A 12,512-nucleotide genomic window follows, 5' to 3' on the forward strand; every position below is an offset into this window, starting at 1 on the left:
TCACAAGTTAGACCAGATGGCTCATGCCTTGTCAGAATGTCCAGGGAACGCTCTGCTCACATCCCAGGGCAGGCAGGCCCCTGTCTCTGCTCTCTGTAGCTGATGCTGTGCTGGGAACTAACCAGGCTGCTCTGCCTCTCTCCACCCTGGAGTCTGGAACAACAGCCGGAGAAGCTGGGCAGCTCCCAGTAATAACAGCAAAAACATCACCCTGGTAGCTTGTCTTATCTGCTTGGCAGGGAGTGGAAGCAACCAGTGGTCTGGGACCATGTGCCAATATTTGGTACATCACAGTTAATGTGACTAAAGGACAAGTTGTAGTTTCAAGGCAGGAGCTGGCCTAGGGCCTCCCTCCCCAAGGCTGTCACCAGAGTTAGAGTTGGGACAAGCCTGGAGTCAGGACAGCCCCTGCCTACTGTGCTTTTTCTGAGGGAAGAGGCTAAAGCCATAATACTCCTTGCTTGGATTTAACAGTACAAGAGAGCAAAGATCATTTTTCCTCTTTGTGAAGAGGGCCTGCTTGCAAACTACCTGCATGGCATCAGATTTCCTACAACCAGCTTTAACCAAGTGTGAGTGCCAGGAGCAGAAAGAGCCAGCTCTCCTACACCCACCCATGTGCTTTGCACCTCTCACAGCTAAAGGAAAACAGAACATGGAGGTGAATGGCAGGACACAACCAGGGGAAGGAACAAGTAACAGGCACGAGGCACCTCTTCTATTCAAGTTTTACATTAAATTGGTGAGCAGTAAAAGTCCCTCAGCAACACTAGCTGAGAGTCTGTGGTCAAACACTAGGCAGAAGGCTGGGGGCCCTGTCCATCAGCTCCCATGTTCAGCTGCTCGTTCTGCTGCTGGAACTCCAGCCGGGCCTGGCGGTTGGACTCCAGCAGTTCCTTCAGGCAGGTGTGCAGATAATCATTCTTCTCCTCCAGGTGATCTAAGCAGGAGTTGATCTGGTCCAGCATGGAGTTTATTGCTGCATATTCTAAAAGGAAGAGAGACTGAACAGTGTAAGTGTGTTGTCACTGCAGGCAGCGAGAGCTCTGGCAAAACACGCCCACAGCGTTTGGGCTGTGCCTTATCTGCCCCCGGGGTGGGTGAGGTAAAATACAACTGAATCCTGCATGGGTTGTGTTCTCTGATCAAACACAGCCAATGGGAGGTTGGATCACTGGTAACAAGACCTAAGGCAAGGTACCTGGGCAGTCCAAAGCCACTGTGGGTATATCTGCCAGCCCTGGATCTCACACACCAACAGCTGACCACGGGCTCAGTGCTGACTGCAACAGTACCACAGAAATCCCAAGGACAAGTCAGCCTTTTTAGCTGCCTTTGGGATCATCTTTCCTGATGGTGCAGGCATTTTGGGAGCGTGCCACAGTGTTTACTCTCTGTGAATTTTCTGTGAAAGGCTCCCAGGCTGGGGTGTGCTTCACCAAGGGCCTGGCTGGGGTCAGGCTGACAAAACATGGCTGTGGCAGGAGCAGGGATGAGCCCAAAGGTGCTGGTAGTGGCACTGTTACTCCTAAAGGGAGGTAAGTGTGGGGCACCAAGTTCAACCACAGGATTTCATGCACCATTAAGGCTTTGGGTACTTCAGATTAAACCCAGGCTCAATGACAGTCGGTTCCCCAGGTACAGTTTCTTATTCACAGCAGTTTCAAGTGCAGCAGTTTGCCTTGGTACAAGGGCATTTCACAGTGTTAACACTGTTAATCAGCTGAAGAGTGTTGTGCTACTGCACGAAACACCTGCTTTTGGATTGCTCCAAGCAATATTCACACAGTCCTAAAGAATAACAAACAAACTAAAAAAAGAGACAAGATAAACCTCTGCTGAGGTTACTCAGGAACCCCAGGAGGTTACAGGGACCCCACATGGAGCCAGTCCCATGTTTCTTTCTGAAGCCACACGGGCTGGGTGAGTGCAGGGAGGCTGTTGGGGAGCTGTGACCTGTGGGCACGGAATATTTCTTTGAAATGAGTGCTTGTATTTCAGAAAAATTCTGGATCAGTGCTGGAAATCAGCTGCCAACTTTCATTAGCTGAATATAAATAATAAACCAGCAGGCACTTGGAACAGTACAACCCAACAGAAATTAAACTGTTGATTTCTGCCCTTCATTTTTCGTATGTCATGTTAGGCTGGTACCTTTTATATTTGTATTTATTGCATCAGGTATTGATGGGCATTTTCAGAAGAAGTTTTGATGGAGTAATTTTTTTTTTTTTTGCATTCTATTGGGTACTGAATTCATGTGGGTAGCTGAAGTTGTAGAGGAAAATTATTACTTCTAATTTTACCTACTGATTAAAAGTTCCCTGGTGCCCCAGCACACCAGACCCAGGCCCTGCCATTCCCAGCAGCTCTAAAAGAACTGTGAATATTTAAACATTGCAGTCATTTGCAATATTAATAGCTAAGGAAAAGTTTCATTATAAAAAAATAATTGTCCTCCTTTTCTTACACCACTTTGAAGCTGTTCAGAGTGTTACAGCCTTAATTCTTTGGATAATTGTGTGTGTTGCATTTGAGTTGTTTATAAAATGGCCTTGCATTTCCAAACTGATCCCACAAACACAGGCTTTCTAAAAAAAGTGGCAATTAGCATTATTTTTCAGATCCTGGTTCAAGGTGTGTGAGAATGTCCATGAGTCACAGCTCTACTTCAGTGTGATGCACCACGTTGCAGTGAAATGGTGAGCACACCCCAAGCAGACACAGTAGCTACTTGTGACAAGTGATATTCATCAGCCTGGCAAGAAGTCTGTAATCACAGCAGGAGCCTAATTTTCTCAGTGCCTAAAGCTCAAGCGAAGGCCATATAATTTGTGCAGCTTTGGGAAGTGAAAAAACTTTAACCATTTAAAAATAAGCTGTAAAAAGACTGTCTTCCACTTGTTGCATACTTGGTGGATTTTTGTGGAAACAACCACATTCCCTAATGAAAACACTGACTGAGGTATGGCAATTGCATTGACTCCTCTGCATGCTTACAAGGACAAAAATAAGGTTTCTATTTGAGATCAAGGAAGTGATCCACAGCTTCAGCTCCAGGACCAGGAAATAGCTGCAGCCCTCTATGACCAGCTGCTGCACACAAGTCAGCTGATCACAAGCTGAACAACCTAATTAGACTTGATGTAGATCCAATTTAGTGACTTTCTCCGTCACAGCCAACGTGTCTCTGAGCTCTTCAGAAAGTGTGAAATGTAAATCACTCTGATGATGCAAAGCACTGACCACTCTTGGGGTGTTTCAGGGCAGAAATGATCCTTCTGTCACTGCAAGTGGATCCCAGGGAACTCTGAAATCCACCTGTGTGGGTCACATCTGGAAACTGAACGGTGTTATGGGAAACAGCAGAATCCAACTCTTCACCACCTTCAAGAGAAGGGTAGCAAAGTGCTTACTCTGAAAGAGTTCCAGTTCTAAGAGTGACCTCTACGTCTGCATTACAGCTCTGCTGTCGTCTCACTTCCTCCATCAGCTGGTTTTAACTGGACAGGACTGCATCAGAAATTTCAGACCCGGGCACTGTAGAAACGCTCCAAAGTGGAATTTACCAACCTATCTGCATTAAATTCCCTTTTCCCACGCATGACTACTTCTCCCAGATCTGCCCACGGGACCTGCCCTGTGCTCTCACAACCTGAACATCCTCTTTCTCCTTGAGCACCTGCACCCTGTGCAGCAGCAAAGGCACAGAATCACCTTTTCACAAGAAAAAAACCAACCACCCCAGGGGCAGCACGGAAGAGCTCGAAGAGCTCGGGGCCGCACGGCTGGGCAAGAATCAAACCCTGCAGCCCCCACTGCTGTGCAGCAGGCACACCTAGGGCGTCGGGCACCGCCGCCAGCAGGACACCTGGGCATACCTGGACATATCTGGACACACCTGGACACATCTGGGCACACCTGTGCTCTGCCACCCGCAGCCCACGGGGCCAGGCCAGGCCAGACCGTGCCCCGCTGGGGCTCCCCACTGTGGCGGCGGCCCCGCTCGCCCCCACGCACCTTCCTCCCCGAAGGTGTCCCCGCCGTCCCCGTCGTCGTCGTCGGGGCCGCCGCCCACCACGTGCGGGTCCCCGTTGGGCCCCGCCATCCCGCCGTGCCCGCGCCCGCGCCTCGCCGCCGCCCGCACGGCGCGCCCCGTGCGCGCGCAGGGCCCACGGCCAATGGGAGGGCGCGGCGCCGCGCGCGTGACGCCGGCCGGCGCCGCGGTAAAGCCTGTGGTTAGCGGCGTTGGGCGCGGGGCGGGAGGTGCGCGGGCGGGCGTGGAGAGCAGCGCTGGGCAGCGGGATGGCCCAGGGGCGCAGCGCCGCGCCCCACGTTCCTCGGGGATTTTCCCCAAAAATCCCGGTCTCTTTGTCTCTTTGTCCCTCCCCCGATGTCTTCAGCCCTCCCCAGGTTTCCCCACTTAGAGGCCGCCGTCAGCACCCAGCATTTCTTTCCCAGGACGCTCTGGATCCCATAGAGATGGGAGATCCCAGGGATGCTCTATGGATAGACCTGCATCCTGCCCGTGCGGGACCATCCCGCGGGTACTGGGGCAGCAAAGCGACGGCTTTGCTGCTTCACCCGCTGAGCGGCTTGAACCACGCCCAGGTCACCTTCAGGTGCTCTTCCCTGAAGGAACAAGCACAGTTCGCTTTGCCCTTCCCTGTCTTTGGCCCAGAATCAGCTGCACCTCAGTCGGCTTGAGATCTCATGTCTGCGTGGTGTTTTCATCCCCAGGAGAGATGTCACTGGGATGAAAATAACCTGCAATTAAAGGATTGATTCGAGCAGAGCTTCTGAGATCAAGGACTCTGATATTAAGTGGGTATTTGGGACAAAGACAAAAGAAAAGGTCATGTTCTCATTTAACATCACAGCCACCTCTCCTTTCTGTAGGGTAACCCTGCTGCGCTGCTGAGTCGGGCCTGTGTCACACCCCAAGTAGGGGAATTGAATATTAGTGTAATTAATGGACATAACCACTGTTAATAAAACAGATGATGACTTTCCGGGGGTGTGCACTCACACTGTGCATGTGTGCCAGTCAGAAGCTGCAGCCCCACCGGGTAGGACGTGCTCCCAGAGAATCATAGCCTGGGTCAGGTTGGAAGGGACCACAGTGGGTCACTTGGTCCCACCTCCCTGCCCAAGCAGGGTCATCCCAGAGCACACAGCACAGGACACACAGGTCTGGAATATCTCCAGTGACGGAGACTCCACACCCTCTCTGGTCCCTGTTCCAGTGCCCCATCACTGCACAGTAAAATTTTTCCTCATATTCAGGCGGAACTTTCTGTGCATCACTTTTTGCTTCTTGCCTTGTCCTTGTGGTTGGCATGGAGCAGAACCCTGTCCACCTTGTCGGTGCGCCTCTTTAGATATTTATACACATTAATGTGATCTCTTCCTAAGGCTGAACAGACACAACTCCCTCAGCCTTTCCATTAATTATTTTATTTTCACTTTAGGCTTTGGTGCATTATCAGATTTGATAACTGCGGGAGCACAGGGCCATGTGGGGTGTCCCATGAGGGGTGTCCTCCTGTGGGGTGACCTATGTGTGGTGTCCCCGTGTGGTGTCCTCTGGGGTGTCCCCTCTGGGGTGCGCCCCTGTGGGGTCTCTTTGTGTGGGATGTCCCGTGTGGGGTGTCCTTGTGTGGGATGTCCCGTGTGGGGTGTCCCTGTGTGGGATGTCCCGTGTGCGGTGTCCCTGTGTGCGGTATCCCCTCAGCGGGCCGCGGTCCCACCGCGTCCGTGGCCGTACCCGGGGCCTCCACACCGAGGGCGGCGCCGCCATGGCCGGGGCGGGGCGGCCGCTCTGCGCCCGCCCTCAGCCGAACATGGCGGGTGCCGGCCGTGCCTGGCGGGCCGGAGCGCTGCTGCTGCCGCCGGCCTGGCGGCTGCGGGCCCCCGGACGAGCCTTCGGCGCCGCGGCGGGACGGGGAGGCGGCGGCGGGCGGCTGTTGCTGGGCGCTGCCTTCGCGCTGGGCGGCGGCGCCGGGCTCTGCCTGGCGGTGCGGCAGCGCCTGCGGGAGCACTCGGCCGCTGAGGTAACGCCGGAGCCGGCTCCGCTTAACTCACCCCGAGCCCTGCGAGATCCTCTGGGGACAGTGGTTCAGAGAGGGCCGTAGCGGTTCGTCCTGGTTTGAGTGAGGAAAGAGCTTAAAATTGTGTAAGGGAGGCCCTGGCAGCGCATTCCTTGAGCTGTAGGAGAGGCTGTCAGTGAGGGCCTCCTGGGGATGTGCAGCAGCTTTGTCTCTTGTTGCTTTTTCGCAGCGCGAAGGGTTGTGTAACCTGATAAATTGTAGATGAGAAGCAAAGCGGGGTGGCCGCAGTTGTTTTATAATGTGTGAGGAGTGACTGGCACGGCCTGGCAGGTTGCTGAGGTGCAGCAGCGTCGGGAAACATCCCTCAGGTGATGTCCCGCTGTCCTGGGCTCTCCCTGCCTTGTCCCCGTTGTTAGTTAGTCCTGGGAGTCTCAGCTTGGGCAGGCACGTGCTTAAAATCGACAGCAAACTCTGCCCTCCCCACCCTGTGGCCTCAACAGAGGGTTTTGTGGGAGAAGGATTGGCTTGTAAAGGCTTTCTTTGTATTTATTTAAATCTTGTAATCAAATGGTTGAGGTTTTTTTCTATAGAATTCTCTTCTACAGATTAGAAACTTTAGAGAGAGAAACTGTCTGGATTTAACTTCTGTTTTTTCCGGCTGTGAGTAGGAGTTTACAGCAGGTTAAATGGATGTTTAGAGAAATAGTTATTTGGTCCTAATGGGCAGTGATTATTTGCAATGCCATTTAAAGAAAGCATCTGATAGCCAAGATACTCTGATGATCATATATTGAAACTGAATGTTAGTGGCTGTGACTTCATGACAAAAGTAAGGGTGGAAGGAAGGTAATATATTTTTGGTAGAAAATGGAACCATCTTGTCCCTTTCTTCCCCAGCTGCCTTCAGGAAGCCTCCAGCTCACTCTCTACCAGTATAAAACGTGTCCCTTCTGCAGCAAAGTCCGAGCTTTTCTTGATTATCATGGACTGCCCTATGAAGTTGTGGAAGTGAACCCAATAATGAGGAAAGAGATCAAATTCTCTTCCTACAGAAAGGTGCCCATCCTGCTAGCCAACGCTGGGAGCCCTCTGGTAAGTCTTCCTGTCTTGAAAGCTTGATTTCCCCCCAAGCAGTAGTTTGAAGGCTGTTATGTCTCTGTGGTTTATCACATGCAGTGTAATCTTTAGATCATCTTTTATCCTCTCAAGAGCCAAAGATTTATTTCTCACTTCCTGTTTTCCTATTACTTGGCCTTATTATTTTGTTGGTCTGTCTTACAAGGCATTTAGTTTGTGTGGTGACTCTAATGCAGTGATTATCTGGTTTCTGTCAACCCTTCCAACCCTTCTGCAGGACATATCTTTGTACCAGAGGTAACAGGAACTGCTCGTATCTTGTGGGAAAAGAACAAGATCTCAAGAATACTGAAGAATCAGTTTGGCTTTTTTTTAGTGTTAGTGTTGCTTTTTTTCCTTCCTGCCAAGAGCCTAAATCCAAACCCCACTAGTACTACATGTGTGCCCAGCCCTGAGGCCCTCTGTGGTCAGAATTAAAGCCAGATTTGAAGTGATATTCTGAAACAATCACAGAAGAGATGTCTTGAGATGTCCAGGGACTCCTGTGGAAATCCATTGGGGGGAAAGGACCCGCAGTACTAACTAGGAGCCTCAGCATACAAGGGAAAAGGTTGTGAAGAATTTCCTTTTCTGTTTCACCAGCTTCTTTTAAAAAAGGTTGTTTTCATTTTGTTTTTCAGCAATTGAACGACTCCTCGGTTATCATCAGTGCAATAAAGACCTATCTTATTTCCAGGTAGGAAAACAGGGTGATGAGAGATGAGTTCAGCCTGAAGGACCTTGGTAAACTAGAGATTTAGAGAACTAAAGCCATAAGTCTCTTACTGACCTTGGGCTCTGAAGCTCTGGGTGTTTGGCCCAGCTGACCTGAGCCTGGCTGTGATAAAGTGGATGGTGCCTGTCTATGTTGTGTTGTGTGTACTGTAAAGCAAAGCCTTTCAGAAATACTTAAACCTACTTAAATATGGACACTAGTGTTAGTTATGGAACTGAGCTTACAATTAGCCAGTTATTATATCTAAAATGAAATGGAATTCCCCTGTCTGTGGCCTGTCCTTTAGGTCCACTTGAGAACTGTAGGAAGCTCTATGCCTGCAAAAATTTCTGTTCTGACACAAAGGTATATTCACTAATAATAGTTATTTGCAAGTAGCTGTTCCAGTCTCTTTTCAAAACTTTTTTTCAAGTAGAATCTGGAACCTTGTGCACTTATTTTTAGAATAATACATTTTATAGTGTGCAACTTTCAATCTGTCCTTTGCTCTCACTCCTTTTTTTGTAGCAGCCAGATCAGTGCTAACTGTGTTTCTATCCACAGAAGGAATAGCTTGGAAGAGATCGTGTCCTTTTATCCTCCTGTTAAAACCGTGACTGAGAAAGGCAAGGAGGTGATGGAGTATGAGAATAAATACTGGCTCATGCTGGATGAGAAGGAGACAAAGCGAGTTTATCCCGTCAAAGAAGTGAGAGTGTAAGTGCTCTTAAGTTTCTGGGCTCTCCAAGTAGGGTCACAGCCCCCTCCAGATGTACTCAGGGATGGTGTAGATGTAAAATCAATCCCACCGGGGCTGACGAGATCTGTCTCACCCCCATTAAAGCCTCAGTAGCTGGAGCGGTTTTCTGTGTTTGTTAGATAATTTGAAACAGTGCTGTTAGATGGCCTATTCACTGCCACCATGGTCACACTGGCCTTCAGCTGCTTACAGTTTTCTTCTTGGCACAAGGGAATGCTATGGAAGGACAGTTTCCCTTTCTACTTTACTTCTTGTATTGGGAGGAGAATCTAGTGCTCTATCTTAGTCTTAAATTTAGTTTGAGATTGAAGGAGCCTTGCCAAAGGTAACGATGCTGAGTGCATTTCAGAGAGGTCACCAGAGCACCAGGCTGGCCAGGAGTTACTGACACATTTGTCCTTGGCAGGATCTGAGGCTAATGCCACTGTGATCCTGCCTCCTGTAGCCCTGCAATCCGTACCTCACTCACTGAAATATTTCTTTCTTTTGGCTGCTTGCAGGGAAGAGATGAAGTGGAGAAAATGGGCAGATGATTGGCTTGTTCACCTCATCTCCCCCAACGTTTACCGAACCCCCAAAGAAGCCTTGGCATCTTTTGATTACATTGTCCGGGAGGGGAAGTTTGGCACCTTGGAAGGTCTCTTTGCCAAGTACGTGGGCGCTGTTGCCATGTTCTTCGTGAGCAAGAGGCTGAAGAAAAGGTTGGTATCACTGAGCACCAGTTACACGAGAGGAGGAATAGCTCCTTAACCTCCTTAGCTGTGAACCCCAGGTGTCAAAAGGGTAGAACCTTGGAGTTTTAAGCTGAACCATTTAATCCCATGTGAGTAACATCTGTACTTCTTTAACTGGAGGTACTGAACCCCTCTACTCATCTGCTATTTAGTTACTAACTGCCCCCTTTACTCTGAAGTACCTCCTTAATTCCCAAGCAAAGACCAGCCTGGAAGGTGAGAGATTATAAAGTGTTAACCAAGAAACCAATACATGTCTTCAGACTGGTTCTTCTCCTTGTCCAGACACAACCTTCGAGATGATGTCCGAGAAGACCTGTATGAAGCAGTCAATGAGTGGGTAAAAGCTGTTGGCAAACACCGACTGTTCATGGGTGGGAACCAGCCGAACCTCGCTGACCTGGTAAGGGGCTCATCCCTGCAGTTATTGTCACAAATAAATCATCCTGCTGCCCATCTGTGTGAAATGGTTAACACAAATACAGGCAGAGAAGTTGAGCTCCGTGACGTACATTGTCCATGTCCTTTGTGCAGTAATACAGTTCCCACACGGAGTTTTTGCCTATTGCTTTACATAGGACTGGATTTGTTGTTTTCCTCCAGAGAAATATTTCCAAATATAGAACCTGCAGTTCCCATCTGCAGGTGGATGTTACTGATCAGGTGGAAACACAATAAAAGCAGGTCAGAGCCAGGACACTGCTCTAGCTCATGGATGCTGGTGAATAAACCTCACAGGTGTTATTGCTCTCAGTGCTGCTGGGGTTTCCTCTGCAGGCACCAGCGCAGAGTGGAGCAGAATTCATTCTGTGCACCAGCAGTTCTCTGGAATACAAGTGAAGCATTTCATGCCAGGGCTTGATGCAAAGATGGGATTAACTTTTGCCCCATAACTGCACACAGATCCTGATTTTTCCTTACTGTTTCCTCATGGAAAACATGCATATTCTTAACTACCTTTCTGCCGTTCACTCTTCCTTGCTAATCAGAGTGATGGAGTAGATGGCAGGACAGGGCAAGAGCCTTACTGGCTTGGCTATTGAGACACTTGTGTTCTGAGCCATTCTCCACTGCTCTTTCAGTGTTGTTCTAATATTTCTGCTCTGTCACAGGCTGTGTACGGGGTCCTCCGGGTCATGGAAGGGCTGGAAGCCTTTGATGATATGATGGCTCACACCAAGATTCAGCCTTGGTACCAGCGCATGGAAGAAGTCATTGAAAAAACTGGAGTTGCAATCTGATGCCAGCTGCAGCTGCCTCCCTGAACTACTTGCATGGTGAATACTTCAGAAGAAAAGGCTTTTATTTTTAGAGTTGAAAGGACTGGTCACACCTAAAGACTGATACGAGGGCACAGAGACCACCCCGTTCAGAAAATCAGGTTACAGTGAAAGAAGGGTCCACCTGGGTCTATGTAGAAGGATGGGGACAGGTGAAAGGAAGGGATCTTGGATGCTGCTGGAAAGGAGAAGGTCTAAATTGAAGAATGCATCAAATAGGCTTCTTTTAGGCACAAGCCATCCTTGGAGCAGTTTACTGTAAAAGCAAGATGCTCTTGGCTGGTGTTAGATGTCAGATGTGGTAGGTCTGAGCAGCTTGTCTTCCACTACTCATCCATGTCATCTGAAGTGTTTTCCTGACTGACATACTGGATTCTAGTTTTTAAGTGACAATTTTTCCTGCAATAGAATCATGTAAGCCCAGTGCTGAGGGAACTGGAGGAATCCAGGGCACTGGGGAAGGCCCCCTTCCTGTGACAGCAGCGATGCTGCACTCGGCACGAGTGTGCTTTCTCTCTTCCATGTAAACGGTTCTCTCAGGACTTTGTATGGTCTGCAAGGATAAAGGATGGCTTTATTCTGTACCCTTTGTGAGATCCGAGTTCTTACCTTACCCTTACACCTGAAGAGCACACCCTACACTGAAATCACTAATGCAGAGCAGTTATTGGAGAGTTGTCTTGTGTGAGAGCTCTTTGGAGTACCACTGAAAATCAGTTTGTTCTTGTTTTAGGAAAAGGATTAAGAGCCATCTGCATGGCCAAGGGATCTCCAGATGTTTCTGCCATGCAAGAGTAATAAAGGATTTGCTGTTGTAGCAATCGAATTAGGAACTGTCCCTGTGCAATAGGAAGTCTGCTGAGCTGTGCTGGGGAGAGTCATAGAACAGTTTGGGCTGAAAGGGACCTTAAACACCATCTTGTTCCAATCCCCTGCCATGGACAGGGACACCTCCCACTATCCCAGGTTGCTCCAAGCCCCATCCAACCTGGCCTTGGACACTTCCAGGGATGGGCAACCTGTGCCACGGCCTCCCCACCCTCACAGGGAAGAATGTCTTCCCAATATCCCATCTAACCCTGCCCTCTGTCAGTGCAAAGCCATTCCCCCTTGTCCTGGCCCTCCACGCCTTTCTTTTCCAGCTGCAGAACCTGATGTTTGTCATAGTAAGAGGCAATGCAGCTTTGAGCGTGAGTTGCACGTCGCACAGCCCAAGACTTCAGTATCCTTAATTATCCCCTTGATCAAGTTCTGTTTCTCCAGAAGAAGGGGCAGGTTTCAGGGAATCTGATTTGTTGTGATATTTCAGGTGCAGCTGAAAGTGGTCTTTAATACAGCTTCCTGCACAGTGTGGGGTTGAGGGAGGCACCTTTATTGGGTATAACAATGGTGGTGATAGAGGTTTGGGGTTTTTTGCTGTGTAAGACTAGTTCCAAATTCAGTTATGATCTGACATAGAGAGGAGAAGGAAAACGTTTACAGTAAAACCAGCTGAGTGGCTGCTCTGTGACTGTTTCTTTAAACTATTCTGTACTGAAACTTGTGTTCCACGATATCAACAGATAATGTTGTTTTAAAACATTATATTGAAAGCACATAGACAGGAGGTTGAAGAAACCCTTTAGATAATTTTGTTGTCTGTCTCTAAACCCAAGAGGGAAGAGAGTTTGATGTTAGATGAGGATCTGAAGCACCAAGGGCTCAGTTGATGCTGCTTCTCCTTGCTGTGCTGTGCTACATCAGTCCTCTCGAGATGAATATCCATCATGCTAATATACTGATAATATTACATGAAATAAAGGTTGTTTCAGGATCTTGTATCACCTTTCATAGAATCACAGAATGCTAAGTGGTTCG

At 49.0% G+C, this 12,512-nt stretch overlaps 2 protein-coding genes across 2 annotated transcripts; one reads left to right on the forward strand and one right to left on the reverse strand.

Moving 5' to 3' along the window:
• Nucleotides 1-696: 696 nt before the first annotated feature.
• Nucleotides 697-4,150, reverse strand: BBLN (bublin coiled coil protein). The gene is made up of 2 exons (XM_027729975.2): nt 4,021-4,150; nt 697-988 (listed from the first exon to the last, which is right to left on the reverse strand). Exons 1-2 carry the CDS (start codon nt 4,106-4,108, stop codon nt 795-797), a joined length of 282 nt encoding a protein of 93 aa, XP_027585776.1. The 5' UTR covers nt 4,109-4,150; the 3' UTR covers nt 697-794.
• A 1,664-nt stretch (nt 4,151-5,814) lies between these two features.
• Nucleotides 5,815-11,472, forward strand: PTGES2 (prostaglandin E synthase 2). Its single transcript, XM_027729973.2, has 7 exons — nt 5,815-6,053; nt 6,948-7,142; nt 7,808-7,863; nt 8,446-8,598; nt 9,142-9,342; nt 9,661-9,778; nt 10,488-11,472. Exons 1-7 carry the CDS (start codon nt 5,844-5,846, stop codon nt 10,614-10,616), a joined length of 1,062 nt encoding a protein of 353 aa, XP_027585774.2. The 5' UTR covers nt 5,815-5,843; the 3' UTR covers nt 10,617-11,472.
• Nucleotides 11,473-12,512: the final 1,040 nt, after the last annotated feature.

This window comes from Pipra filicauda, unplaced genomic scaffold (genome assembly GCF_003945595.2).
Source record: "Pipra filicauda isolate LSUMZ 115617 unplaced genomic scaffold, ASM394559v2 scaffold121_size3267253_pilon, whole genome shotgun sequence".
Lineage (NCBI taxonomy): Eukaryota > Metazoa > Chordata > Aves > Passeriformes > Pipridae > Pipra > Pipra filicauda.